This window comes from Phyllopteryx taeniolatus, chromosome 5 (genome assembly GCF_024500385.1).
Source record: "Phyllopteryx taeniolatus isolate TA_2022b chromosome 5, UOR_Ptae_1.2, whole genome shotgun sequence".
NCBI lineage: Eukaryota > Metazoa > Chordata > Actinopteri > Syngnathiformes > Syngnathidae > Phyllopteryx > Phyllopteryx taeniolatus.
Window position 1 is genome coordinate 22,595,967 of NC_084506.1, and position 27,632 is coordinate 22,623,598.

General features: G+C 41.3%; 1 protein-coding gene across 1 annotated transcript in view; it reads right to left on the reverse strand.

The window, feature by feature from the left end:
* Window positions 1–25,375, reverse strand: part of cttnbp2 (cortactin binding protein 2) — a 54,482-nt gene extending 29,107 nt beyond the window's left edge. The window contains exons 1-2 of the mRNA XM_061773851.1: window positions 25,146–25,375; window positions 19,913–20,020 (exon numbers count right to left, since the gene is read on the reverse strand). Coding sequence (XP_061629835.1) covers window positions 19,913–20,020; window positions 25,146–25,232 — 195 coding nt within the window. The 5' untranslated portion in view covers window positions 25,233–25,375. The remainder of the gene's footprint in view (window positions 1–19,912; window positions 20,021–25,145) is intronic.
* Between the last annotated feature and the right edge of the window lie 2,257 nt (window positions 25,376–27,632).

Here is a 27,632-nt window from a genome sequence, read left to right on the forward strand (position 1 = left end):
AATATTCCACAAATTCTGCCAGGATATGTAAACTTATGAGCACAACTGCACATATATGCAGTCATATGTAGCCCTGTCATATTGGAATGAAAGTGTAGGCTACAGCTTTTTCATAACCACTAGGTGGCGGAGGTATATTAGAATGAAAGTGTACATCTTCCTCATAACCACTAGGTGGCGGTGGCATTTTAGAAATAAATTGTACAGCTTTTTCATAACCCCTAGATGGCAGCATACATTTATAAAGTGGGAGAGTGTTTTCCATTTTCCCCTATACCTATGTATAATGGAAACTATTGACTTTTGACAATTTTTTGGGGGAAAAAAATTATGGTAATCGTGTGTGTACCAGATACTGGTTGTGTGCGTGTGTGCGCACGCACACGTTATAGGTTTAACGGACTAGTCGACGGGTTGACTTGACCACTGTACAATGTTCATTATAGCTTGAAGTTTATTTATCACCAATCATGTTTTTTGGCATTACCAACAAGAACGTCTCACTGAAATCAACAGGTGGTCAGTCCCGCAGGGGTGCCTTAAGCAGGTGGACATATGTTGGTCAATCAATATCCTCCTTATAGTGAAAGGGTTAGGATTAGGGTTACAACAACAACAACAACAACTAGTGTTTTGCTCAAGGCTTCTTCCCGCAGACACGGCAAGTTCTTCTTCCTCCTTTCAGTCGGCTCTGTTGGATAAACTTGTTGGGGGTGGGGCCTGTGCAATTCAGGACGGCGGGGCGAGTGAGCTTGAGCTCAGCTTGTTTTTGGAGCTGCGCACAGAGTTGATGACTGAAAAAAAATATGTAAATGATGTTATCGATTAGACACCAAGTGTGTGTGTGTGTGTGTGTGTGCAACTCCTATATGAACAGGTCGCTAATCTGGTTCACCTTTCGGGAAAAATAAACCACTAATGCATGACGACAGTGTGTTTGCTTTTTTGGGGGGCATTTTTTGTAAAAACAAAATTACATATTTTTTTTTTACACTTGTACGACTGGTAGCAGTGTTAAAATGTCACTTAAAACATATCTTGTACAGTTAATAAAGGTTTTCTGATGTGTGGCAACCAGTCCCTTGTTTGTCTATATGCGACATGCTATTGTCTAGCGACTAGACCAGGGTGTAAAAGGCTTCTCACCCAAAGTCATCTTGGACATGGTGCGGCTCACTTCAACTCTAATGAGAACAACCGCGATGAAAAAAATTGATGGAAGGATGTGGTGATTAATAGTGTCAGCACTTTAGATCAGGCTGACTTAACATGAAAACACACACACACGCACACAAACACTTATCATAGTCGCCACCATGTTGGCGAGATGTGAGAAGGCCAAGCAACAAGCCAACAGGGCTCATATCCAAACAGCTCCTCTGATATCACACACGCATCAACTAGAACATCACAGCACTCAGCACAGAAACACACCTACATGCATGCACACAAACACGCCCTCACAAACACACACATACACAAACATGCAGAAAATACAACATTGATCTATTTAATCTGTGTATTCAATTTCTTGATTTTCAGTTTGAACATTAAATATCTTGTCCTTGTAGTATATTCAATTAAATATAGGTTGAACATGATTTCCAAATCATTGTATTCTGTTTTTATTTGTGTTTAACACAACGTCCCAACTTCATTGGAATTGAGGTTGTAAATATATGGGGGACCAAAGTGGCAGAATAAATAAATCCTTAAATAAACATGTTTTATTAATTATTCAATTATTTAAATATTACTTTAAATATTCAATATATTACTTTATTTAAATATTTATTTATTTCAATATTCATTGATTTAAATACTATTTTTTTGATTTTGATTTGACTCCTGTTCACCCCTGCATCATGAAATAATAATAATAATAATCAGTAAAAAGTGTTCAAAATGTTTTTGTTGAATGCAGAAACAACATTTCATGTTCTCTGAAGCAGTCATTGATTTAATAAATGCAACACACTAGATTATTATACATACACGTTTAAAAAAAAAAAAAAAAGACACTGAACCCTAAAATTGCCTCCAGGTTGGCATTTTAAATGAGAAATTGTTCTCAATTGCCTTACCTGCTTAAACAACAAACAAACAAATAACATCTTGTGGCTCCTGGTGTTTTTTTCTTTTTCGGGGGAGACAGTCTAAATGAACTCTTTGAGTATTTAAGGTTGCCGGCCCCTGACCTGGATGGAGGTCTTGTATCTCAATTCAGCTCTTGTATTGGGTCTGTCCCTAATGTTCATCCTATAACAACAATGTTGTATTTGAGGGTCCTGGACAAGATGCATAGTGTTTGATTAGTCCATGTTGTCCTTTGAGGATCAGATGGCTTCCGCCGTCCAAAACAATGTTGGCAAAGTCAGCCGCGGCAATTGGCGAGGCGAGAAGCCACCGCGGTGCCAATCAGAGGCTCGTTAGCACATAAGCGGGAGGCGCGTCCTCTGATGCCAACACTTACTGTGCACACATTTGATGCCGAGCCAGCGCAGCAGCAGATTAAGCTGCTTGATAGCTTTTATCAAACAAGCCCGAATCATATAGCAACTTGTAACAGGAAAACTAAATATAGCGGTACGTTGACTGACTGAACTTTTAACTCAATTTACTTATGCTGAGCAAATGTTGCAGCGTTCTTTGCCGCCATTTACCCGCCGCGTATCTGGTTTGTACCTCAAATTTTGGTTCACAAAGCAAAAAAAAATTGTAAAAATGACAAGCGACGGCTAGTAACTCAGAAAACTTGTAAGTCAAGGTATCACTTTATACCTTTTCATATGCCACATAAATGGTAAAAGTTGGCTTTTTGTACCCTATTACACAGCTCAAAACATTTTGAAAATATTGTGTAACCTTTCCAGAAAATGCATACAAAAGTAAGAATCAGATTTTTCGTTCCTTTAACCTCACATTGCACGACATTAAAATCTAAAAGTTATGTTCAAATATTTCTAAAATAAATGATATTATTCACGCCTTTGTAGACATCTAAAAGAATTCACAAATTGACCAAAATTTTACACACAAATGTAAGAATTCAATTGTTCTGCTAATCTGAACATCAAAATCCACATTGGTTTTACCTTTTTCAGGATTTTGATGTGGCCTGCAGCCCTCTATCCCACTACAATAGAGCCGCCCCTGCACTGAGCAACAGCCGAATCACATCTCCACATTTACAAATGAAACAAAACAGGAATCTCAAGTACCGTATTTTCACGACCATAAGACGCACTTAAAAGTCTTAAATTTTCTCCGCCTTATGTGTGCACAGAGTTCCAGCATCTATAAATGTTGTGTGATGAGCGCTGCGCTTGACTTTTGTATTTATTTATTTTTTTAGCATTTCCTGCCAACACACTGCTTACAGATAAAAAGCGGACGTGGCTAAGGACAGGGGAGGGTGCGTGAAGGAGGGCGCTAAAGCTACGCTCCCGCGTCGGGGTGCTCCGCTTGACTGACTGGGAGCATTTCTGGGGTATGCATTGTGCAAAACAACATCGGTTTGGCTAAGGACCCCCGAAAATGTCACCTACAAAGAAATACACTTACGAAGCAGTTTAAACTGCAAGTTATCAGTTATGCGGAGGAACATGGGAATCGAGCAGCCGCGAGAGAATTCAAGATCAACGAATCCATGGTTCGCAAGTGGCGGAAGCAGGAATACGAGCTTCGTCAAGTCAAGAAGAAAAACAAAACGCGGAAAAAAGGTGAGGTGGCCGGAGTTGGAAGACCAACTCGAGCAATGGATTAATGAGCAAAGAACAGCCGGGAGAAGCGTCTCATGTCAGCATTCGACTGAGTGCAATAACTCGGGGCTTGCCATCATTCCGGGAGGCTGGAAGAACCGCTGGACATCCGTGTAAACGGGGCGTTCAAAGTGAAGTTGCGAGCGGCATAGGAGCCATGGATGACGGATGGCGAACACAGCTTTACTAAGACAAGGAGGCAGCGCCGGGCGAGTTACACCACAATTTGTGAATAAATTGTGGATGCTTGTTCGAGCTTTCGCACGGCAACGAGACTGACTCGAACCTGGCGTGTTTGATGGAGAACTTGCCCAACTGTTCATTTCGGATACAGAAGATGAGGACTTTGATGGATTTGTGGATAAGGATTGATCAAAAAATAACGCGAGTACATTGTTAAATACTTCAATCAAGTACAACCGAACTCAGTTTTGCTCCCGCTGCCTTTTTAAAAACATTGCTTTAGCGTGCATGCATGCTACCGTATGTTTTAAGCTAGCATATGTTTTACCATGCCTGCTTCCAATAATACGGTGCGCCTTATGTATGTGTTAAATACAGAAATAGACCCCGTAACTGAGACTGTGCCTTTTAATACGGTGCGCCCTCGGGTCGTGAAAATACGGTAAGCTGACAATTCTTAAAAAAGTTACTTGAGGATCATTAATGAGATATGTTTACTAATCGAACCTTCACACTGAGCAAAAAGTGGAGCAAACCATTTTTGCTTCTGGAACAAAATAATTTGTAGTCGCCCTAACAAAGAAAAATACTATTCTAGTTGTAAATTGTTTCTTTGCATATCTAGAAAAGCTCTACGTATATACTGGGCCGTAGTATGGACACCCGTGGTCTAGCGGCTGTTTTCAATGAAGAAAGTAGGAGTGTGAAGATAACCGAGAAAGAGTCCATTTATTGGCGACGAGAAGACGAGCGCCACTGTTGCTCGAGGAACTGACCGTAAGAACAAAGGACGATCTGTAAGGGAGCCCGAGAACGCCGCGTACTGCGCCCACCTTCCCGGAACGCCAGCCCGAGTAAAAAACAAATAAATAATACATTTTAGCTGCCCCAGGGCGGGAGGAAGCGGATGAAAATGGAGGAGCTGCTGCAGTAGACACTTGTGAATTCAATTGTCGACCCTGCGCTACTGTCAGACAGATAGTCGCAAAGGTGGGAGGCGGGATGTGAGTCCGACACGGACAAGAGGCCGGAGGCTCGGATTTCCGGAGGGACTGATTTGAAAGCTCGGAACCAAAAGTGCTCAAAAGTAGGGCTGCAGTTATCGAATATTTTTAGAATCAATTATTTTATTGATTAATCAAATAACAAAAAATAAAAAAATGGCAAATTGAAATCACAAAAAATTATTCATTGACTAAATAGCTAAACCTGAGAGCACAAAGTGGAAGAACAGCCCTGCCCATCCAGAGCGAGGCACGCAGTTTACCCGCAGGGATTATCGACAAGATCAGAGTGCATTTAATAGAGAATTACCTTTTATACTTAGGTACCGCAAATGTCAGATACTTAAAACGTTTACTCTATATTCTACAAGGTGACTTTTACTCAAACCAATTATTTTACCACTCGTAGCTTTACCCAAGTACCACTTTCAGGTACCATACTTTATACTGACAGAACCTTAGTTACTAAAATTTTTTTTTTTTTCACTTCACTCGAGTAGCGTATCTGAAGCTCACTCTCAACTCAAATTTTGGTTGAAAACATACAAGGCAAAAAAATACTATACTACTGTAAATGATTAAGTGGACATTTTTGGCAATATCTAGCTTCAAAAGACAGACAGATGCTGAGTTACAACTCAGATGCCGTTGTTTTACGGGATCTCTGTGTGAATGAGGCTTGTGATGAATCCTGTTATAACGAGGTGACAGAAGAAGAACAAAGTCAGGTCAAGGCCTGAGTGCCTTGAGGGAGGTCCATGTGGCTTGTCGTGTGCCACCGGCTTTCCTCCAGGCGTGGATGATCCAGGAGGACTTTGCCATTTCCTGTTCTGATCTAATGCTGTGCATGCACACTCATTAGCCTCCATTCACACAGGGGACACCTCCCTCCCCGAACCACCCTGCATCCATCCCCCAGATCCCTGAGGAAGCGGCACCCATCGGACAGGTGGCACTAACATCTGCTAGCGCATTTGACCAGAAAACATCTGCTTTGGCGCAACATATTTTTCCGTTTTTCTAGATGGAACAATCAAGAGTTCAGAGATGAGCAACACTATTTCTAAATACTATATTAAAGATGTATAGAACAACAAGTTGGTGACGTGGTCAGAGAAGACAAATGCGGGATAAAAAGTTTTTCAGTAACATGAAATATCATGTAACTATTGGGGAGTCACCCATACCACATTTTTTTCGACCGAATACGAGCATGAGTAGTGTGTAGTGATACTTGATGTATGATGTAATAATAATTACGTCATGCAATTTGGATAAAAAATTTGTTTTATTTTAATCAAATATTGTTCAAAAACAAAGTAGTGGGCCACGGGGCTCAAAATGTTCTCGTCGGATGGCTCACGGGGTTTCCATCTGTGTCGCTAACTCTACAGAGTGGAGTTTATCGTCCATTATGCAGAGCGTAATTTGCAGTCACCTATCTCCATATGGTTCACGCCACTCCTACTCGGAAAGTACAGTATATGTTCTCAGTTTTAATATCGGTACACCTCTACAAGTACTGTTACCAGTATCAGCGCTGAAACTGATACTGTTATCAGTGCTTCCCTAGAAATTATGTGATATAAGAGGTGTCTAGATAATAGTAAATATAGTAGTGTGGTTCTTGACCTCTTCAATGTGCAAATTGCCTTGAGATAACGTCTGTTGTGAATTGGCACTATATAAATAAAACTGATTTGACTTGACTTACAGTAAATGGTGGACCCTTGCGTACTTCCTTGACTGGCATTGACCCACAGTCTCACGCCTGCCTCCTACCCGTCTAGTCGTGACTCAGCCGGCGTTTGACATTTAAACCTGGTCGCTTTTTCTTCGTGAAGTGGGAGAAGCAGCATCTTATATATACACCTCTTAGCACATGTACACCAAACTGTATCGCATGTCAAAATCTAATATAGCACATTTACATCAAAATTCATGTTTTGTACAGCACAAATGCAGCATATTTATGGACCATATTTACATGATCTTAAATCTTAAATGATCCTAATGTCACATATTTACAAATCCTATGTCAATACATCTGTAATGTAGCATATTCATTCATTCATACACCTTCCGTATCGCTTATCCTCACTAGGGTCGCAGGTGTGCTGGAGCCTATCCAAGCTATCTTCGGGCGAGAGCACGGTCGATAATTGGTCGCCAGCCAATCGCAGGGCACATATACAGTAAACAGACAACCATTTGCACTCACATTCACACCTATGGGCAATTTAGAGTCTCCAATTAACCAACCATGCATGTTTTTGGGATGTGGGAGGAAACCAGAGTACCCGGAGAAATCCCACGCAGGCACGGGGAGAACATGCAAACTCCACACAGGCGGTGCCGTATTTTGTCCTCAGAACTGTGAGGCGGACGTGCTAACCAGTCGTCCACCGTGCCGCCTAATGTAGCATATTTACACCAAGTATAATGTCTATACAGTACTTTTAGTGCATCATATTTACATCATTTAATGTTCGTACCTCAAATGTACCTTACTGACATCTATGTGTATACCTTTAATGTACCATATATATATATATATATATATATATAAATAATTCTATACATCTGTAATGTAGTACATTTACATCAAATGCAATGTTTTCTATATCTCTAATGTAGCATATTTATATCTTAGTTAATGTCTACAGATTTGGTATAACATATTTACATCATCTTTATTGTATGTACCTCTAATATAACATTTACATTATGTCGATACAGTACACCTCGAATGTAGCATATTTACAACATATTCAATGTCTATACCTCAAATGGACCACATTTAGACCATATTTGTTCTACACACCTCTAATGTATCATACTGACATGAGATTTATTGTCGCTAAACTAATGTAGCATATCTACATCATATTTAACCTTCTATTTGCCTCTAATGAAGAATATTTATTGTCTGTAACTTTGTATCACATTTACATTATATGTAATGTTCAATACGCTAGTTCTTAGTTGAAAAGGGCATCATTGCGGTTGTAAAAAGTGTTTAGTTTTTCCTGCTCTTATCAATAACATTATTGTGCTTGTTGCACTAACGGTGGGAGAACTCCCACGTTCGCTCGTCTCTGATGCCACAACAATAACTACACACGAGTGCGGCAGTTGAAAGCCTCTCATCTTCTCTCCTTTGTTGCCGGCCAGAAAAGATCAACATAAAAATGGAAACGAAAGGTTTTTTTTCCACCGTCACCCTCCTGTTCATAATCATCATTTCTCACACTCTGGTAACCTGAAGTGGACCTTTCACAGCTGCTGCCTTCGTTCAAACACACGGGGGTGTGTGTGTATGTATTTGTGTGTGTGTGTGTGTGTGTGTGTGTGTGCGTACGTGCAAGAAAGTGTTAATTGACACGAGAGCACGCGAGCGTTTGAGAATGAAGAGTCTCTTTCACAATTCACACAGGAATCTATCCTGCATCACATTTTCTACAATTGTGATCAACTATTATTATTATGGTCAGAATCAGAATCATCTTTATTTGCCAAGTAAGTCCAAAAAACACACAAGGAATTTGTCTCCGGTAATTGGAGCCGCTCTAGTACGACAACAGAGAACACTTTAGGGAAATAAAGACATTGAGAAAAACAGTCACTGAGCAATAAAGGGTTACTAGTCTGGTAATGCCGGTAAAAAAAAATTTTTACAATTATGCAAAAAGATGCAGAGTCCTCTAGCACTTAGCATAATTATATAATTATGATCTAGCATCTCAAATCAAGACAGTGCATGCTGCTGCTGATTGTTAAGTGCATTGAACTATGGAAGAAGAAAGAAGCCACTGGAGGAGTTGATGTCTAGAAAGATTTTACATTGATGTCGTTAGAGGTGCATCGATTAATCAACAACTAATCAATTAACAAATACATTAATAAAAAAATTTGATAATCGATTAATCGTTTAGAGACCTCGTTTAACTTATAATTGTCCAAATCCACAGAATTTTAGTCTCTCAGCAGTAAATAACAATTATGTTTATTACAATGATAAAGCACGTCTTTGTGTTTTATCAAAAGAAGACAAAAGCATTTACTTTGGAAAACTGATCAACATTTTTGCCTATTTTCTGACATGTTACCGACCAAACCAATAAAATTATAATCAATTAATGGAAAAAGTAGTAGTCAGTTTAATCTAATATGAAAATAATTATTTGCAGCCATAGTATGAATTAGGGCTGCCACAAACAATTATTTTGATAGTCGATTAGTCACAGATTATTTTTGTGTGATTACTTGACTAATCAGATTGTAGGTAAATTAAGAGCAAGCAGTTGCTCTTTTACTTTGGAAAACAATTCAACATATTTGGTTATTTTCTGACATATTACAAACCAAACCAGTAACTGAATCATAATCATTTCATGTTTGTGCATTTTCTGAACTGTCAATTTGAAATATCTTGTTTTTGAATAAAGTGATGGAAATTTTAAGTTGTGTTTTTCATGTGATTGATCGGAAAAAAAAAATCAGACAATCTATTATTAAAAAGAATTTTCCGTTGCAGCACGAGTTTTCATGGCAATAAGCTTCATTAATCAAGAGTGCATGATATGCTGCTGGCTGCTAGACCTTTCTTAAACTCAATAAGAAAAATTGTGTTTGGACTAGATGATGTATTTTGCTGTCGTCTTGAAACTCAAGAAGAATAAAGAGAAGTCAATGGACAGATTGATGTGGGGACAGCACGGCTTTTACGTTGTCATCTTATAAATAAGCATCCTTAGTCAAGACGGTGCATGTTATGCTGCTGACTCCTAGTCCTCCCTCAACTCAGGTAGCAGAAGGACGGTTTTTGGACTGGTTGACATGTGGCTTGTTGTACTTTAACATGATTTTCATGGAAATAAGAACCTTTAGTCAAGAGGGTGCAAGATATATTTCTGGGTTGCTGGCTGCTTGATGTCACTGAACTCTTGAAGAAAAAAAGTAGGCATCAAGACAACCATGTTGTGTGTGTGTGTGTGTGCGTGCGTGTGTGTGTGTGTGTGTGCGTGTGTGAGAAACAGTGTGGCATGCACACACACACACACACACACACACACGCACACAACATGTAACGCTACTTGTGTTACCATCATGTCTTCAAAGCGGGTCAGGACTATTTCTGTTTGTATCAGTAGCTCTCATTACATTCCTGCATCACGTGGACCATGGGCAGTGTGTGTGTGTGTGTCTGCGTGCGTGCGTGTGCATGTTCATGAAGACAGCCTGAGAGTGGAAACATTAAGAACCTGATTCAAGTGCGGGTCACATGACAGTGTGACATACTCATTAGAGGGTTGACAGTTAACAACAAAAACAACTTTGATGTCAGCTACATATAAAGCAAAGCAAAAAACAAACATTTTTTTTTTTTTTTTTAAATCAGCTGAGCGATGTCTTATAATTCCGAAAACTCAGATTTGTGTACACGTAAATCAAGAGACCACTAGATAACAAAATGTTATAACTAGGACTACAACTAACGATTATTGGAATAATCAATGAATGTGTCGATTATTTTTTAGAGTAATCGATGAATCGGATTCAAAAAAGTTTTAAATTTCCATATTCGAAAACAGGACAGAGCAGAAAATGCACAAACAAACTGATTATGATTCAGTTACTGGCTTTGTTCATAATGTGTCAGAAAATAAGCAGAAATGTTGGTAGTTGTTTTCCAAAGTGAAACAAAAAAATAATCAATGTGCTTAATTATTATAATAAATCAAATTATTAATATTTCCTGCTTTATTATTAATATAAACAATTATTAATATTTACTGCTGAGAGGCTGCAATGGACAATTTTAAGTTCAACGAAGTCTCTAAACAATTAATCGATTATCAAAAATGTTTATCTTTTAATTTGATAATCGATTAGTTGTCGATTAATCGATGCATCTCGAGTTATAACCAAGCAGAACTACTAGACTGAGTGGTGGGATTGATTCTCAATCAGCGTTCCTAATGTACCTTAAAGCGAGAAGTAGAAAAGATGAGTGAAACGTTGGCCTCAATAAGAGAGGAAGACGAAGAGGAGGGTGAGTGTTGCAGGCGGAGTAGATTAGACGGGAGAAAAGGGACGTTGGCTATGACCTACTTCCGCTCAGCTCTTCACCAATCCTTCCTCTTCATCGCCAACGAGTTTTGCGTGCCGAGGACACACAACGTCAACGCGCGCAAACACACAAGCGAGGGCTTAAAACACACTGAAACGCTGCCACAACTGCTTTCAATGCAACATGGCGGGAGAAGTGAATCAGTGTTCTATACGCTTTGACACCATCCCGTCTGTTCTGGCTCTTTCACGCAGAGATCCCGCACAAACGGCATTTCAGAAAATCCGAAATTTATCCACTTTTGCCTTTTACACAGAACCCAAGGGAAGCAGGACACTGTCGCACCTTTCACACAGCGATACAGCATCCTGCAATCAGATAATGACATTATGTCAGCATCTGGTGAGGTACCGGTATATAAAATACAGTGGTACCTTGACTTACAACTCAACTGTGAATTACATTTTTTTACGTTAGAAGATTAATTTGTTCCTTGATCAAGATGCTAACTCAATTTACTTGTACAAGCAAATTAATTTTACTTTCCCCCACCCCCATTGAAATAACATCTGTTCCAGCCCACGAATAAAATGTGCTTTTAAATTATTATTATTTTTTTTTAAATAGCGCAGTATTGTATAAAAACAGAAAACAAAGACAATGTGTAATTACTGTAGGTACTACAGTGTCAGTGTGTTGGTTGTGTGCCTTTAAAAGGTGTAAGTGACATAAGGAGCTGAATTCTGGTGGACTGGTGGTTTCAGCCTGAGAGTCTGGGTGTGCGTTGTTGCCTACAGCAGCTCCTTGCGGGTATTTTGTATTTCTGCATTTGATTGCTTTTGCCATTCAATAAATGGCTGAAAGTGCATTGGCAACTGTGGCTCTCCTTGCCCACATGCGAGGGCATTGAAACAGATTATTTGATGGTCTGATGTGACGTATAGAACAACTTCTTCTAACACAACAAGACGGAATAAGTGTCTGGTCTTACACTTCAGCATTGCGGAATACCTGTACATGCAGGCACTATCCCACATTTGTTACATCTGCTTCTACCGACGAAGGCGGAAAATTGCCAGGTCAATTCCGTCCTCATCCCGAGTCGCTGCAGTTTATACAGAACAGCAACAGGGAGAAAAATACATCCTGCATACTGAAAGTGTATTTTTTGCTGTGAAAAGACTTCCGAATGCATCATGCATCCATCCATACGAGCGCTCAGACGCACTTCTCTCCCCCGTGGGAGCCAGGAGACGACTTCAACCGACAACATTTCGGAAAAAAAAAAAAAAAAAGAGCCAGGCTCTCCGGAGGCTTCCGGGAATGGAGGCGGAATGGGGGGCGGCCGGGGCAAAGACTGACACTCAGGATCTTTTCAGCCTCATTCCGGAACGGAATTTCAGGGGGTGGTGGTGAAACACTAGGTGGAAAGCCTGCGGAGGAGGGTCCAGGTAGGGGGGTTCTGGTTGCTACGCAGCCCACCAATCACAGCAGCATACTGACTGTGTATCAGTGTGGGCATGTGCGTGTTTGTGTGTGTGTGTGTGTGTGTGTGTAGCTAGCAACAGGCTAGCATAATCGATGCTAACAAATTGATGCCATTTGCCACAGAAGAAACTCACTAGAGCAAAAATTTAATTTCCACATTCACTCAAAGTCAAATGATGGCAAATTCGACTAAAGTAACAACAAAAGGTTTCAGTCTCTGTATTTTGCTTTGGCTTTTTCTGCGATGATTAGTCTAAATAAATGTGAGAAGAGAAATAGTAACAGGTAGACACACACTACGACAAAGTAGTAAAACCTACACGAACAAGTATGCTACATGACGACAAGTAGACACTACATGATACTAAGTAGTCTCTACATATAAAAGTAGACTACACGATGGTGATCAAGTCCACACAGACTAAATTACGACAACAAGTAGATACACTGTGACAACAACAACAAGAAAAAAAACTGCATGAAAACAAGTATTCTACTATAACTATTCTATTATTTCATAACCATTTGTTTAATAAAGTGATTTCAAAGTGCACTGGCTGTGTCTATCCTTGACCACCTATTACAATATGTTCTAACTAGCATCCATCCATCCATCCATTTTTTGTACCGCTTATCCTCACTATGATCGCGGGCGTGCTGGAGCCTATTGCAGCTACTGTAATCTCCCGTGTGTAACACGCATTTTCCCCCCCCAAAAAATGGTCAAAAGTCAATCGTGCGCATTATACATAGGGGAAAATTAAAACAAACGCTTTCACATTTTATAAATGTATGCTGCCATCTAGTGGTTATGAAAAAGCTCTGCACTTTCATTCCAATATGCCACCGCCACCTAGAGGTTATGAGAAAGGTGTACACGTTCATTCTACTATGCCACCGCCACCTAGAGGTTATGAGAAAGGTGTACACTTTCATTATAATATGCCACCGCCACCTAGTGGTTATGAAAAAGGTGTAGCCTACACTTTCATTCCAATATGACAAGGGTACGTATGACTGCATATATGTAGAGTTGTGCTCATAAATTTACATATGCTGGCAGAATTTGTGAAATATAGTTTTTTTTTTTTTTTTTTTTTTATAAATATGACTGATGACTGAACAACAACCATCATTAATTTCTTTATGGTTATGTTTTGTTTTCTGAAATGCTTGACAGTTTAATTTGAATCCCAATAAAATAAAGTGTGTTTTGCCTCACCCTTCATGTTTTCTTTAAAGAATTGTTCCCCTCTTACAAATTCTGCCTGGGTAATCCAACATACAAGCACGACTGTGTGTTTTCTCATACTAAATAAAAGTAGGACTGTGAATTTCAAAATAAGAGCAAGTAAAAAGAAAGTGTTCAAATAAAATGCTTAACTTCAGAATAAATCTTTGGACAAAAAAAAACTAACAAAAGATAATACTGCATGTTTTGATCATATGGGTAGAAGCAAAATCATGCATCGTAAACATGCATTATACATAGGTAGAAGGGTGTTCCAGAATTTTGAGGTCAACTTTGGGGGTGTGTATTATACATGAATGTGCATTATACACGAGAAATTACGGTATCTTCGGGTGAGAGGCGGGGTACACCCTGAACTGGTCGCCAGCCAATCGCAGGGTACTTCTAAACAAACTACCATTCGCACTCACATTCACACCTACGGACAATTTAGAGTCTTCAATCAACCTACCACGCATATTTTGGGGATGTGGGAGGAAACCAGAGTACCCGGAGAAAAACCACACAGGCATGGGGAGAACATGCAAACTCCACACAGTCGGGGCCGGTCCTCAGAACTGGGACGCAGATGGGCTAACCAGTCGGCCACCGTGCCGCCTTTTTCTAACTAGCAGTGTCGGCTATATCAAATTAGCTAACAATGTTTATGCAGTGTGTCACCGTAATTAAACAGTAAATCTACTGTAATTTATTTTAACAGTATATTACCGTATTAGGGCCAGCACGGTGGAAGACTGGTTAGCACAACTGCCTGACAGTTCTGAGGACCCGGGTCAAATCTGGCTTCCCCTGGGTGGAGTTTGGATGTTCTTCCCGTGCCTGCGTGGGTTTTCTCCGGGTACTCCAAATGATATAGACTGATTTATCCTTTGTAATATTAATCATCCTTTTTACGCTTGTATGACAACAAAGGTTAAAAACATGATATGTGAGCTGTGAAATCAGGACAAATGGGAAGTCAACGAGCATTCTGGAGCTTGAATCCTACTACACGTCGACGTACATCGCAAACAAACGTTATTGCAGAAGAGTTAAAGTATTATTGCATTAGAGGCTAAGTATTGGCATTAGAAGACTGATGCTGTAATACTGGTCATTGGCATGATTATCAGTTTAACTAGTGCATGAGTGAAGAGTTTCCAAGGCAACCGTCTCCTTCAGAATCATGCTCTCTAGTTTGATAGAGAGCACAATAACACAATTACACGTGACGATTGATGTGGCGGCAGAGAACGACACAGCAAAGAAAGGAAGAGAAATGGGAGTGTGTAGAGGGCAAATGCTGGCGAAGCCCAGCAACAGGACGTGCCTTAAATAGCGAGATGCTGGCTGATAACGTCACGCTGCCTGCCGGCCCAAGGCATGCGTTATGTTATGTTGCGTTGTGTTGTGCTGAGCATGTATGGGCCCGCCGCTGACAGCAGCTTAGTCATATGGTGGATCACGTGACCTCACGGGGGCTAACGTTCCGAGAATTGAGACCTCCCGTCACGGTCGCCCGCAACTCAACTTGCAAAGCTTTCATAGTAACATTCTATTATTAGTTATCCCTAAACTGTGGTGCATGGACAGGTAATCAAACTGCATGCTATGTTCACACAGACATACACACACACTGACGAAAACTAAATGTTCTTTCACAATTTAGCCTTACCCATCCGTCTAGTACTGTATATGAGCTTCAATTGGTGGCAATCAGACAACATAGGTTCATCTTTGAAGGATGCCTAAAAATTGACCAGAAAATTGAAATACTTCCTGTGCCTTTCGGGCATAGCCTATGAAGACTTTTGTGTGGGTCTACTCAAGATAGACAAGACTAACAAAATTCCATGTTGCTCAGTGAATCTGTCTTCAGGGGCTGAATTTTCAAAAAACTCCAGGGAGCACTGATCCCTTGATCAAACCAAAAGGCAAGCTTTCCAGGCATTGCTTCTTGTGACACTTTTGTGGGTCTACTCATTGACATGCCTACCAAAGTGCAAAGACCGAAAAAAATGGACTTGGTAACGTTACAAGGGAACCTTTTGAAAAGTCACGCCCTGAAGCCAGTTTCACTTAGCAAAATAATAACTACCCACAGACAAGTCTCAAGAAGCCATGCCAGAAAAGACATGAGAAGTCTTCCATTTTGGGTTAAAGAGGCCATTTTAGGGGTCATCAAGACAAACTTAACTTTTTCAGTAAGTGCCTTCTGGAGTGTTTTGAATAGGCAGCCCCTGAAACCATTTTCTGTAAGCAACATAAAATGTTCTAAGTCTATCATGAGTAAACCCACAAAAAAAAATTATAATAATAATAATCTCGAAACCCATGCCAAAGAAATACACAGGGTCTGCCATTTAGGGTTTAAAATGACAAGACTACAGGTTTATCATGAGTACAATAAAGCTGCTGAAATAATGTTGACGGTGCAATATAATGACTATGTCCCTTTATTTTTTTCTTACTTATTTTTTTCTATCTACCTAGTTATTCTACCCATTTAATTCACTTGTAACTGTAACTGTCCAAAATTTTGTTTAATATGTGCACTGACCGTGTGTTTCTTGAATGACTATAAAGGGGTCATTATCAGGGATCCTCACACCCTGCAATTTTTTCTTAATTCAGCAATTTAGTTTCACTCAAAAACATGAAATTTGGTTGGCACGTCTATCATGAGTCGACCCACAAAAAAGTCTCAAGATGCCATCCATGAAAAGAGACAGAAAGTCTGCCATCTTGGCTGTTTCCAGGTGTCCTTCAAAGACAAAGTGGTCCTAGAAATGTTGCCAAATTACATTGTAATTTGAAGCACGTATACGGCAAATTGTGAAAAGGTGCTTGTCATGGCATGTCAGCAGAGCATGACAGCAACATTTAATGATGTGCCATAACACAGGAAACTAAAATACTGTAAATCAGAGCTTGTGTGTCCCATGTCCTTAAAACGAGTCCTCCGCCCGTTGCACCTTCCGACGTTCCCGAAGGCCCATTTAGCTTCACTCGCAGCTTTAATTTCTACTTGCATGGCTCTAGCTGTGGATGTCTAAAAATAACTGCGCTGAGAACGCCGTAGTTCCTTTTGACGAGGTTGCGTTAATCACGTGATACCGTCACCATTGTTGTTGGGCTAATCAGCTTACTGCCTCCTTTCTTTTTGCTTGGGCAAAACCCGATACAGCGGCTCAGCGCGGCTTTAGCCACATGCTAATTAATCTCCGGCTCCAAAGCTGCTTAATAACACCACGGAGCCTGGCGACGAGCGATGGATCAGTGCTGGTGTGTCGACGGCGGAACTCACTCACATGCCCATCTGACATCTGCAGCTGGCGTCTTCTTGGAGATGTCCCACGTAGGATCATCTTCTAGGCCACGTAATAAGACTCGTAACCTTTTGTCAGTATGGAGTCTATGTTACGGATGCCTATCTTACTTTTTCTTGATTTTACTGTTACCACACCGCCTGCCTCACATGACACGAGTCTGCCTAAGAACAAACAGGAACATTGTGCAGCTCGCTGTAACCTGGCCAGGATGGAGTGCAGACCTCCACCAACATTCAAACAAACAAAATTAATGAACAAGCAGTTTAGTCTGATTTTGGAACCATATAATGACACTTAACTTTCGCCTTCAAAGGGGACATATAATGGTAGAAGACACCAGGAAGGTCTTTTAAATTGTGGGAAAAAAATGCAAGTCACCTTTAACGATTGTAAAAAATGTCAGTTTCTCAAAATGTCGGTCAGGTTTTGTCGTGATGCCATCATCACACGCAAGCCGTCAGTGCACCTCAAGAGATGGTGTTTGGTTTAAGTTTTAAGTATTCTACTTCCTCGTTTTGTGGCCAATCCCATTGGCATGCTTGGACTATCAGACAGAGTCGGTATTGAATAATTTTTTTTGTGAACAGAAGGACTTTGTACCTTCTGGGATTGGTGCTATGCATCTCATTCTAAAACTGACAATTCCATAATTCTGACCTAACGTTATAAATTCCTGTTAAAATCAGTCACTTTCTTGACATTTTTATTAAAGGTCCCTTTCCATGAGAACTACTGTTTTATGCATAACATAGGTCAAAAAGAGTCTGTGACATGGTTTAAGTTTGACATGCGGTTTGTCGTTTGAATGTGAAAAAGGCAATAAACGGCATAAGGCTTGCAAATTAGGTGGGTTAGAAATGGCTGACATTGTGATGTAGTTTTGTCAATTAATATTCAAGAACCTGCCCACTTCGGCCTTGGTACCTAACAACTAAACTCAGCTGAACAGCAACACGGCATTTCCAGGTTTTAAGGGAGCGAGTCCCAGCTGCTGCCAAGCCATGAAAATTGTCTATAAAGTACACATATACAATACTAATATATTCATATTTTATGATGCAGCAGTGGATTGAAATAGTGAAGCTTGCATTTATTGTCACCAGAAATGATCATTGCAGCAGGTCGAATTCAAATGAATAAGAGTGGATGACGTGCCTAACCTCAAACTATCCCCATTCATCAATTTTCTGTACCACTTTTCCTCTCTAGGGTCACAGGCATCATGGAGCCTATCCCAGCTATCTTCGGGCAAGAGGCGGGGTACACCCTGAACTGGGCGTCAGCCAATCGCAGGGCTCATATAAACAAACAATACTGTATATAAAGGAACCAGCCGTGGTGACTTGTTGTGCTGGCTGCGACCGCTAACAGCACACCGTTGCCAGAGGCGAGCGTGCAGACGACCCGCTGAAGAGGACTGAGGTGGGAGGAACATCAATGTGGTGCGAATAAAGTGAATGCGCGTTCAGTGTGTATAAATAACCCTGTGATCAAACTCTTACAAGGGACGCAAATCTGTAGCATCGAAGGAAGCGATGTTGCTCTGAATGCTTGGCTGCCAAAGCTTCTATCTCGATGCTAGCAGATGCTGTGATATGGACCAATCAGAGCCAAGATGTCTTCCATTTTTTAATTGGGGAAGATGAACGATCCAATCAGAGCAAAGCTCATTTACATGTCCCATTATAATGCAAACCGTCTCAAATGCCAGGCCGAAAAAGACGAACTAGAATAGCTTGAAAAAGGACATTTTGGGCATTTCCAACCAAAATGATCATGCAAACCCGATAAAAAGACATCAAAGATTATAAAAAATTTAACTTAAAAAACTGATGGAAGGTCTTAAGATTACTACTCACTATAAAATGGCTATTCTCCAAAATATCTAATTATTTTTTTTATTAAATGACTGCGGAAGAGAGAACCATTACAAAAGAAATTGGTGTATAAAGCATTTTTTCCCCATCTTGAACCCAAGCTGTGCAAACAAAGATGCAGCTTAGTTGCAGATTTTGACTACCCCAGGAGTTTCACGTTCTCGCCTTTCTTTTAACCCACCATAATCATGTTTACTGTTCATTCATTTTTCAATGACCTCCATGCTGTGTTAACAGTTCACATTTAGTATTCGGATCGGCATTCAGATTTGCTCTGCTCAAGTGAACAATCTCATAATTTTCTCCAATAAGTGACGTAATGCCTACGACACAGCCTCAAGTTTAAAGCGATCGAGCTGACCAGTTTTTGTTTTCTCTCGTACTGATATATGTAATATGGTATGTATGGGTTGTAAACCAGCGCATTCAATCGACTTAACTTGACGGTATTAATTTAGTGAAAAAGTCCAGGCTGATATGTCAGAAACTATAGACAAGAACTTGCACACCAAAACAAATAAAGCCCACGCACACACACATATGCGCACACAACTGTATTACAATGCTCATGAAGGCAGAAGAAACCAATCAGATATGTCGTGGAAGGGAAAAAGCTCCAAAGAGAGTCTAACTGGGAATAGCAGAGGTGAATGCAAATAGTAAGTAAAAACATGCACTTCCTGTCTCTGGAAGGTAAAAAAATAAAACCAAAATGACAACAACAAAAATTCCCCAATTTCCCACTGACCAATAGCTGCTAAAACAGCTAAAACCAATAGCTGCTCACGTTTGAAGCAAAGACTCACGCTAGGTTTACACAGTCACTAAGCACAGGTATCCTTGTGGAAGATAAGGCTAAGCACTGGAGCGATCCGCTCTGCTCGTCTGTGCAGGCTATCATTTGCGAAGAAAACTGCAAGGCAAACGAGTCAATCGCCTATTCTCAAATGGAGCACAACTCACCCTGAGGGCCTCGATGACCAGGTCGCGGGCCTCCAGCTCACCCTCCATGATGCTCAGCAGGGTCAACAGCTCCGGCTTGCTCAGGTTATCCATGTTGAAGTCGCATTTCTGAAATACGAAACATCTAAGTTAGAGTTTTTCCTGCAAATAAAATTTGACGACTTCTGCCTAATTTCGCGCCAAGTCAGGTTTTAAAACATGGGTGTCATTTTATACGGTGTTTGCAGTATTATGCCGAGGGGACACTGATGTGTCAGAAAGGGTTGTAAGTCGCTCCTAAAACCATCTACGAAGAAGTGAGACCCGCCGCAAAATTCCCATTTCTGAATTACCGGTACTACAACGTGAATGATGTTTTTACACATTACAGTGCTATTTTTTTTTATGAAAAATGTGAAGCAAAACAAAACAATGGAAAGGATTAATGGCGTTTCAATGAGGAAAAGGTATTTGATATACAGGTAAATAAGTTATTAGCTTGGTCACGTAACAAATTAAATTCTTAAGTCACAGTACAACTGTATTATTAAGAAAACTATAAAATGTCCCTCCTAGTTTGCCAGTTGGAAGTGTTGTATATTTGACCAAGAAAAAAAACAGTAACAGCAGAGCCAGATAGCATGTAGCATAATATGAACAAGCATTGAAACAACTACAAAACCCTCCGCCTGCCACCTCACATCGTACCGCTCAAATTAAACTCAGCCGTCCAATTAGGCACGCTATCTCATCCTACCTCACAGCGATCATAGCCTAATTACGTTTAGCTAGGTCATTAACCAGCTCACAGCGGCTAGAGGGTGAGGTTGATTGTAATCAGGGTTGACCACACAACTTCTTGCCACAATTAAAAGTTTTTTCCGCTCCACTTATGAAAGACAAACCGTTTAGGTGTCGTTTTTGACATGTCGGTTGGCGGGAAATCGGCTACTGGATATGAATTCGGCTCAAGAATCTGTGGCCTCTGAAAAAGAAAATGTTACGTCTGAAGGCTTCTTTATACTCGCACAGGCGGCGACCGCGCTGACGTCACTGCAGCTACCCTGCGTGCAGTTTGCCTTTATACTCGAGCGCAACCCATGCGCGCAGTTTTCTGAAAATGTACTGCAGTTCTCCTTCATGTCGGGGTGTCGCTACGGCTGGTATTGGCTAGGACACCACAGGGTGGAGTTTTCTCTGCATTTTATGGCCATTTCCGGTAGCCGTTTTTACTTTCCTTTCCGTAATAAGGAACAAAGCAAAATCAATGGTGACCTTGTTCTTAAGGCCACTATGATCAACTTTAAGATCTCCCATTCACCATATTATTAAATAGTGAAACCCAGTCAATTCACATTGTACACTGTTCAAGAAAGCAGTACTTGTTAGAAGGCAGTGTAAACCCGGTATTAATGTCTTTTTTTGCCGCATCCTCATGTCGACAGTGACAATTGCTTTTAACACAAAAGGGCTGGATATGTGCTTGGTGTCAAACTTTACGCCCCTGTCCCAGGTTCACAAACCTGGAGCCATGTCTCTGGTACTACATCCAAAGCTGGAAATTTGAGGCACATCATCCAACCCCAAGTTTGTGTCAGTGCCATTCACGACCGAGGAAAACAGTGGAAACTTCCCTGCTTTTGTAGGTAGCATAAAATAGCTTTTCATGGTTTTGGGTGATGCATCATTATGTCGACAGCAACAATTGCTTTCAACACAACAGTACAGGAGAAGTGAGTGTCAGGTGTAAAACTACTCAGAGTGCTTTGCGCTGTTCTCTTTAAACACAGGCATTTAGTACCTTGTAGAATTCAATTCAATACCTTTTAATTACCTTTGGTTTTGAAATTTCCCCTTTTTAATACCTTGTAAAATTAAATTCAATACCTTTTAATTACCTTCGGTTTTTAAATTTTCCCTTTTTAAAAACCTGGCGGACGGACACCTTGGGCTTTTACCAGTGTTTTCTGTGACATCAATCCAAGCCACAAAATTTCAGCTAACGTGCGCTGAGATGAGGTGACCAGCGTTTGACCGTGTGAAACGACCGCCCACAAACAAGAACCCCCCCACACACAGACACCTTAAGCCAGCTACAGCGAGTGTGACAGGGGCGAGCAAAGAGCAAAGAGCTTTATTTAACCAAGGCATGCCAGCGGTTAGGATGTTGGGGGTGCTGGTAGGTGGGTTCGTTTGGGGTATTGGGAGTGCACAGAGGCGGAAGCGAGCGAGGTGAGGAGGCGCGACTACCATGTCGCTGGTGCACCTGTTTTGCTTCGCTGCCAAGCATAGGTGGCCTGGAGCGAGATCTGTAAGGGTGAGGGCTTGGGGGGCGGGCTGACACGGTACTCCCAGCTATGCCCGCTGAGTCACTGAAATTAAGACCAATTTAAAAAGGTGTCTGGTGAACACAAACACCCCCCTTACACCACCTCCTCCACAGCTCTTCACCTCGTACCGTCACTCAAAAACCACCCACACACTTTCACTCAATGCTTGTTAGGGCTGTGTGATATGGCAACAAAAATTATCACGATTAATTTTTTCATATCGTCTGATCTTGATTATTATCACAATTTTTTTACATTGTTTTAAACTTTATAACTGCCAGTCTTAAAGCATCCAGACTGAAAACTGAAGAAGCTAATGAGTAGTTCAACATTATGTAATAACTAAATTAAAGATAAATTAAAAAGGTAAAAATAGAAAAATATTCTAAACATTTTTACCTCACACAGTCTTGAAACAAATTACCCTCTCTGGGATTGCGAAGATGCCTAAAATGTGAACACTATAATTTTCGAGTTATGATGCTATATACGGTGTTAACGTTATTTCTACTTACAAATTTGGATCACCGTTAATTGCAATAGTGACAACATAGTTTCAAGTGAAAATATAATACCCCATAAAATATTTCACACTATAAAAATTTGCAGGCCTGAATACTCTGATCAAATGCACTACGCATGGTCAATATTTAATACAGCATGACAGATGACACTTGATTGCTGCTTTGCTTGCGTCCAGTGGCCTAAATGCTAATGCTACGTAGCATTAGCACGTACGTAGCAGCACGTACATGTGCTGGCAGCAGTGAGTGACAGGCTGTACTGACGCTCACATTTTTATGCTTTTCACATAATCACTTGTGTGGTACTTCTTGAAGAAATTCGTACAAAACTTGGACGGCCTGCTGCAGGAACTCGCGTAGCACCCGCCTCCTTCGCCATCAAAGGCTTAACGGGAGAGCCGGCATGACAGAACGTCCCGAAGCAGGACAATGCCACGCGTTCACTGTCATTGCGGCTTGGCGCATTCAGATAATTAGATGCACGGCCCCACCAGCAACAAAGGAGAATGACCATTGAGTATCGAGGTGTTAAATTTTACACTGCCCTGATACACTGATGGCATTCCAATACTAGCTTGGAAGCCAGCAAATTCACTGGTCAACTTCAACCCTTGCCCATGTCCCGCACCGTATCTTACTCACAGGGCAGTGGGCTGGGAAAAAGCCACAGAATGACAGTTCTTAGATGGCCAATGTGAACGTTAGGTGTACCCAAAATGGGGGATAGGGACCAAGCCCTGGCGTGAATCGCAAAAATTTGCGAATGACGCATCCCCTTAAAACGACTTGTAATTGCGGATGGATGTCATGTCACAGACGGTGGCAAAGCACTTAAAATGGAGCGCATCAACACCATGCATCTAACATGCACACAATCAAGAACCCATGTTCCATAACCAATTGTATTCAGTCGTTAAAATTATTCACAAGCCACCTTCATATCTAGCTCATAAATAGAATTAGCTTGCATAATAGCCTAAATAACATGCTATCACAAAGTGACGTGACATCACACATGGGCAAACAATTATGTACACTCGCACTTTACACAAACACTATTAAGTCATTAAAATCCCCTTTTGCCATTTACTGACAATAATCAATATTAGGGAATACAGGCAAATTATAACGGCAATGTGGACTACACGGGTTATTAGTCAGAGAAGCATACTTTTAGTATGAGATGACGGTGCATTCAAGGACCAACAACAAAACAGGACATCTCAAACACAGACACACAAGAGATGCTGATCTCATGTATTTATCGGGTTGTGGAGCGAGCTCGTGTTGCTGTGTGAGAAGTTTATACACATTTATCATCTATATTGGTATGGTACTGAAGCGGATTGTGCCATCATCTGTCCATTATGGTTTTCGGTTTCGCAACACTGTCGCTGTGTGTATGAAATGACAAAAACAAAACAAAAAAGAAATACTGGACAACGCTTTGCTGGAAGCTAAATTCCGACAGGATACTCAGGAGTGGAGTAACAACAGGTCCTGCATGAGCAAAACAAAGCAACATAACCAAAGATGCTTGCTAAACTAATTCAACTACTGTATACTTTACCTTTATGTTGTTGTTTTTTTTTCAGATTAGATGGTGAAGCTGGTGGCTATTAGGCTGGCACAACACATTTGCCCCCCCCAGTCATTCTTGGACCCGACAACAACAAATATCTTAAATAGGGCCATGGGTGGGGAATATCTTCAAGTTAAAAGTCATCAGAAAAAGTACCGTTACTTAAAAACAGTAACATAGTATTTGTACTTTATGACTTCCCACAACTGCAAGTAGGTGTGTGTCAACAAATGGAGCTGGAGCATCTGGTCACAGCAAACTGAAGAAATACCATCTCCTCTTGGGTCCAAGAGTTTCCCAGGGAACCTGAGAAGCGTCCGCTGCGGTTCCACCTGAGAACTTGCATCATGTCACAAACTAACCTGTCAACACAGGTCAAATGTTTCGAAAAGCTTTTTTTTTTTTATTACTATTATTATTATTTTTACAATGATATGCAAATGCCGTCGTGCTAGCTGTGTGAAGCCATTTCATGTGTCACTTCTCCATCTCGGCACGAAGGTTCGAAGAAGCCTCGAGGCGAACAAAAGAATTCTCCATCACGAAAGAAGCTAAGCTTCGTGAAAGCTCGTCATTTTGTCACAGTGGAGCAAGATGGGAGAGGAGGAAGGCGGCGTTGTCGTTTTTCGTGTGTCTGGTTCGGTTCGTGCGGGCCGAACGGACACGGACGTTTGTTGTCATCCGGACATTGTCGCGAGAAGCCCGGCGGCCACTCAACGCTGATTCATGCGCGACATTTCTCGCCCTTGTTGTGACTAACCCCGCTGCCCCAGGTCATTTCTGCGAAGCTTCCCCCCCTTCCCTCGGCGGCGTTTTACCGTGTCGACGCCTCCCAGCACGGCGGCGGTCAGGGCTTGCTGTACCGGGGGAGGAGGCTGCTCTCCGCTGGCTCCCTCCGACGCCATCTTCGTACTGTGGCGGTGTGCTGCCTGCCGGAGAGGAGAGCAGGCGCGGTGGGCTCATCCGCCGCCGCTCGTTAACTAGTTCGCTGCTGGAAGCGAGTCATGAGTCAAAAAGAAGGTGGAGAAGGAGAATAGAAACGGAGGGGTGGGGGGGGTCGAGGACGACAGTCGTGGAGGGGAGCCTGCAGACCAATGAGTCGGTGGAGGACCGAAGGAGGGCGGTAGGGGAGGGGGGGGCGGACCCGGAGCGGGCGGACAAATCCAGATGTAAAAGGAGGCGCGTGCTCCGTGGTGACTGACAACAACATTTGTGGGAGAGGAGAAACTGCTCGAAAACATAATACCGAACGCTGGAATCATCATCATCATCAACATCGTCCATCAATACACCTGTAGTGTAGTATAGTGTCAGTAATCCCCCCATCGCTGGGGTTATGTTCCAGACCACCCCCGCAACAAGTGAAATCCACAATATAAAAAGACCCCATTTTAAATATACCCGAGGCGTGTTTTTATAGCCTTTACGATACTTAAATTGTTCTCCAGGTCTGTATGTAATATAGTATAGTTCCGTCCACTATAGCATATGGTAGTATCATATAGTATAGTGTAGTACAGTATAAGACTGTGTAGGGCAGTATAGAGTGGTATCGTGTAGTACAATATCGCATTGAACGGTATACTTTAGTAGTATATTGTCATGTAGTGTAGTATAGCATAATGTGGTATTATAAAAATAGTGTAACAAATGTATTAGAGCAGCAGCCCCTAAATAATCTCTAAATGTTGTCTGGATCATATAATGAATTGAATGTACAGTAAACTGTCAAATGTGTCATGGGCGCACAAAGCTCAGCGTTAATCTCACACGAGTCGACGCTCCCGCTCGAAATCTCGCCGCTATGGATCTGTTTATCCCGGAAGAGAGGGAAAGGGAGGACGGAGGCCTTCTCGGCTCCCCAGATGTGGTTTCAGGATTAACGGATGCAGTTGATCCGGGCTGCTGGTGCAGAACGAGGTTAGCGGCGTCTCTATTTAGGTCAAACGTTCCCTCGTATTCCCCATTTCAATACTCTCATCCACTTTTGGTGTTGGAACAAAGCATAGTGTTTGTGTTTACTACAGAATAGAACAGTCTACTGTCAAGTAGTAGTGTATAGTTCTGCCCATGTTGGTTCACAGTATTATAGTACTGTATGGTGCAGTACGAAAACATACTACAGTATTACATCGTGTATATGTGTCATATTGTTGTTGTTTTTCCCAGTGACTTCCCGATAGTATAGCACTGTATTGCACTAGATAGCATTCTGTAGCGTTGTATAGTATAGTATAGCACCGTATAGCAGAGTCTCGTGTTACGTTGTATATTCCAGTATAATATATGATCGTGTAGTGTGGTGTAGTACAGTATAGTATAGCACAATAGAGCATAGTGTAACATAGCCCATAGTAGCATAGTATTACATATACTGTATGGTATAGTGCAGCGTAGTATTATCTTTACATTATCTGTGTGTGTTGTTTTTTTTTCAACTTGGTGGTTTTGATCAGATTTAGTTTGTTTGTTTCATGTTTGGAAAATATATCAATTTTGAATATGTCCTGCACTCCTGCCTGCTTTTCGGCTTCCCTGGTGTAGTGTTGTGTCGTATTGTCGTGTCGTGTCTGATCACGTGTGAAATCCCACAGTGCGTCATTAGTCCATGAACCTGTCCTCTCATCATCCGTCAGTGATGGCGTCTGCTTCAGACATGCCAAGCATGGCCTTCTTTCACATGAAGGCTTTTGTCCTCTCCTTTTCAAGAGCTACTTTGTGATCATCCACTCTGAATAACAGTCCAGGTGAACACATGGACGCTCCCTAATGAAACGCGTCCCTCTGTGACGCAATGTTTGATATGGGATCAGCACGGCACAAACTGTCCCGGTGGCAGCCAAACGCAAAGAGATTTATCAAGGGCCTGGTGACGACCCGGGATGGTCGTCTTCCCGGTACCGGGATGCGCTCCAGATCCCTGCAGCCCTGCGCTAGATGGATCATGGATGAGAGGAAATGCATGAGGATTGGAACTGCGTATGTCCCGGCAAAGCTGGCATTTCTAATGTGAGTCTTTGAACTGATACAACTGGGGTATTTCCCGTGTGTTTGCTAACATCTGAATAATCCAAGTCAGTAAATCGATTCAACGGAGTCTGCAATGTTTCCTGTGAGTCCTCTGTCAAGTTCGTCAGAGGTGGGTAGTAACGCGTTACACTTACTCAAGTAACATTTTGGATAAATTGTACTTGTCAGAGTAGTTTTAATGAAGCATACCTTTTACTTTTACTCAAGTATTTATGTATTTTTACTCCGTTACAATAATCTACATGCCGCTTGCTCCTTTCATTTATCAATAATTA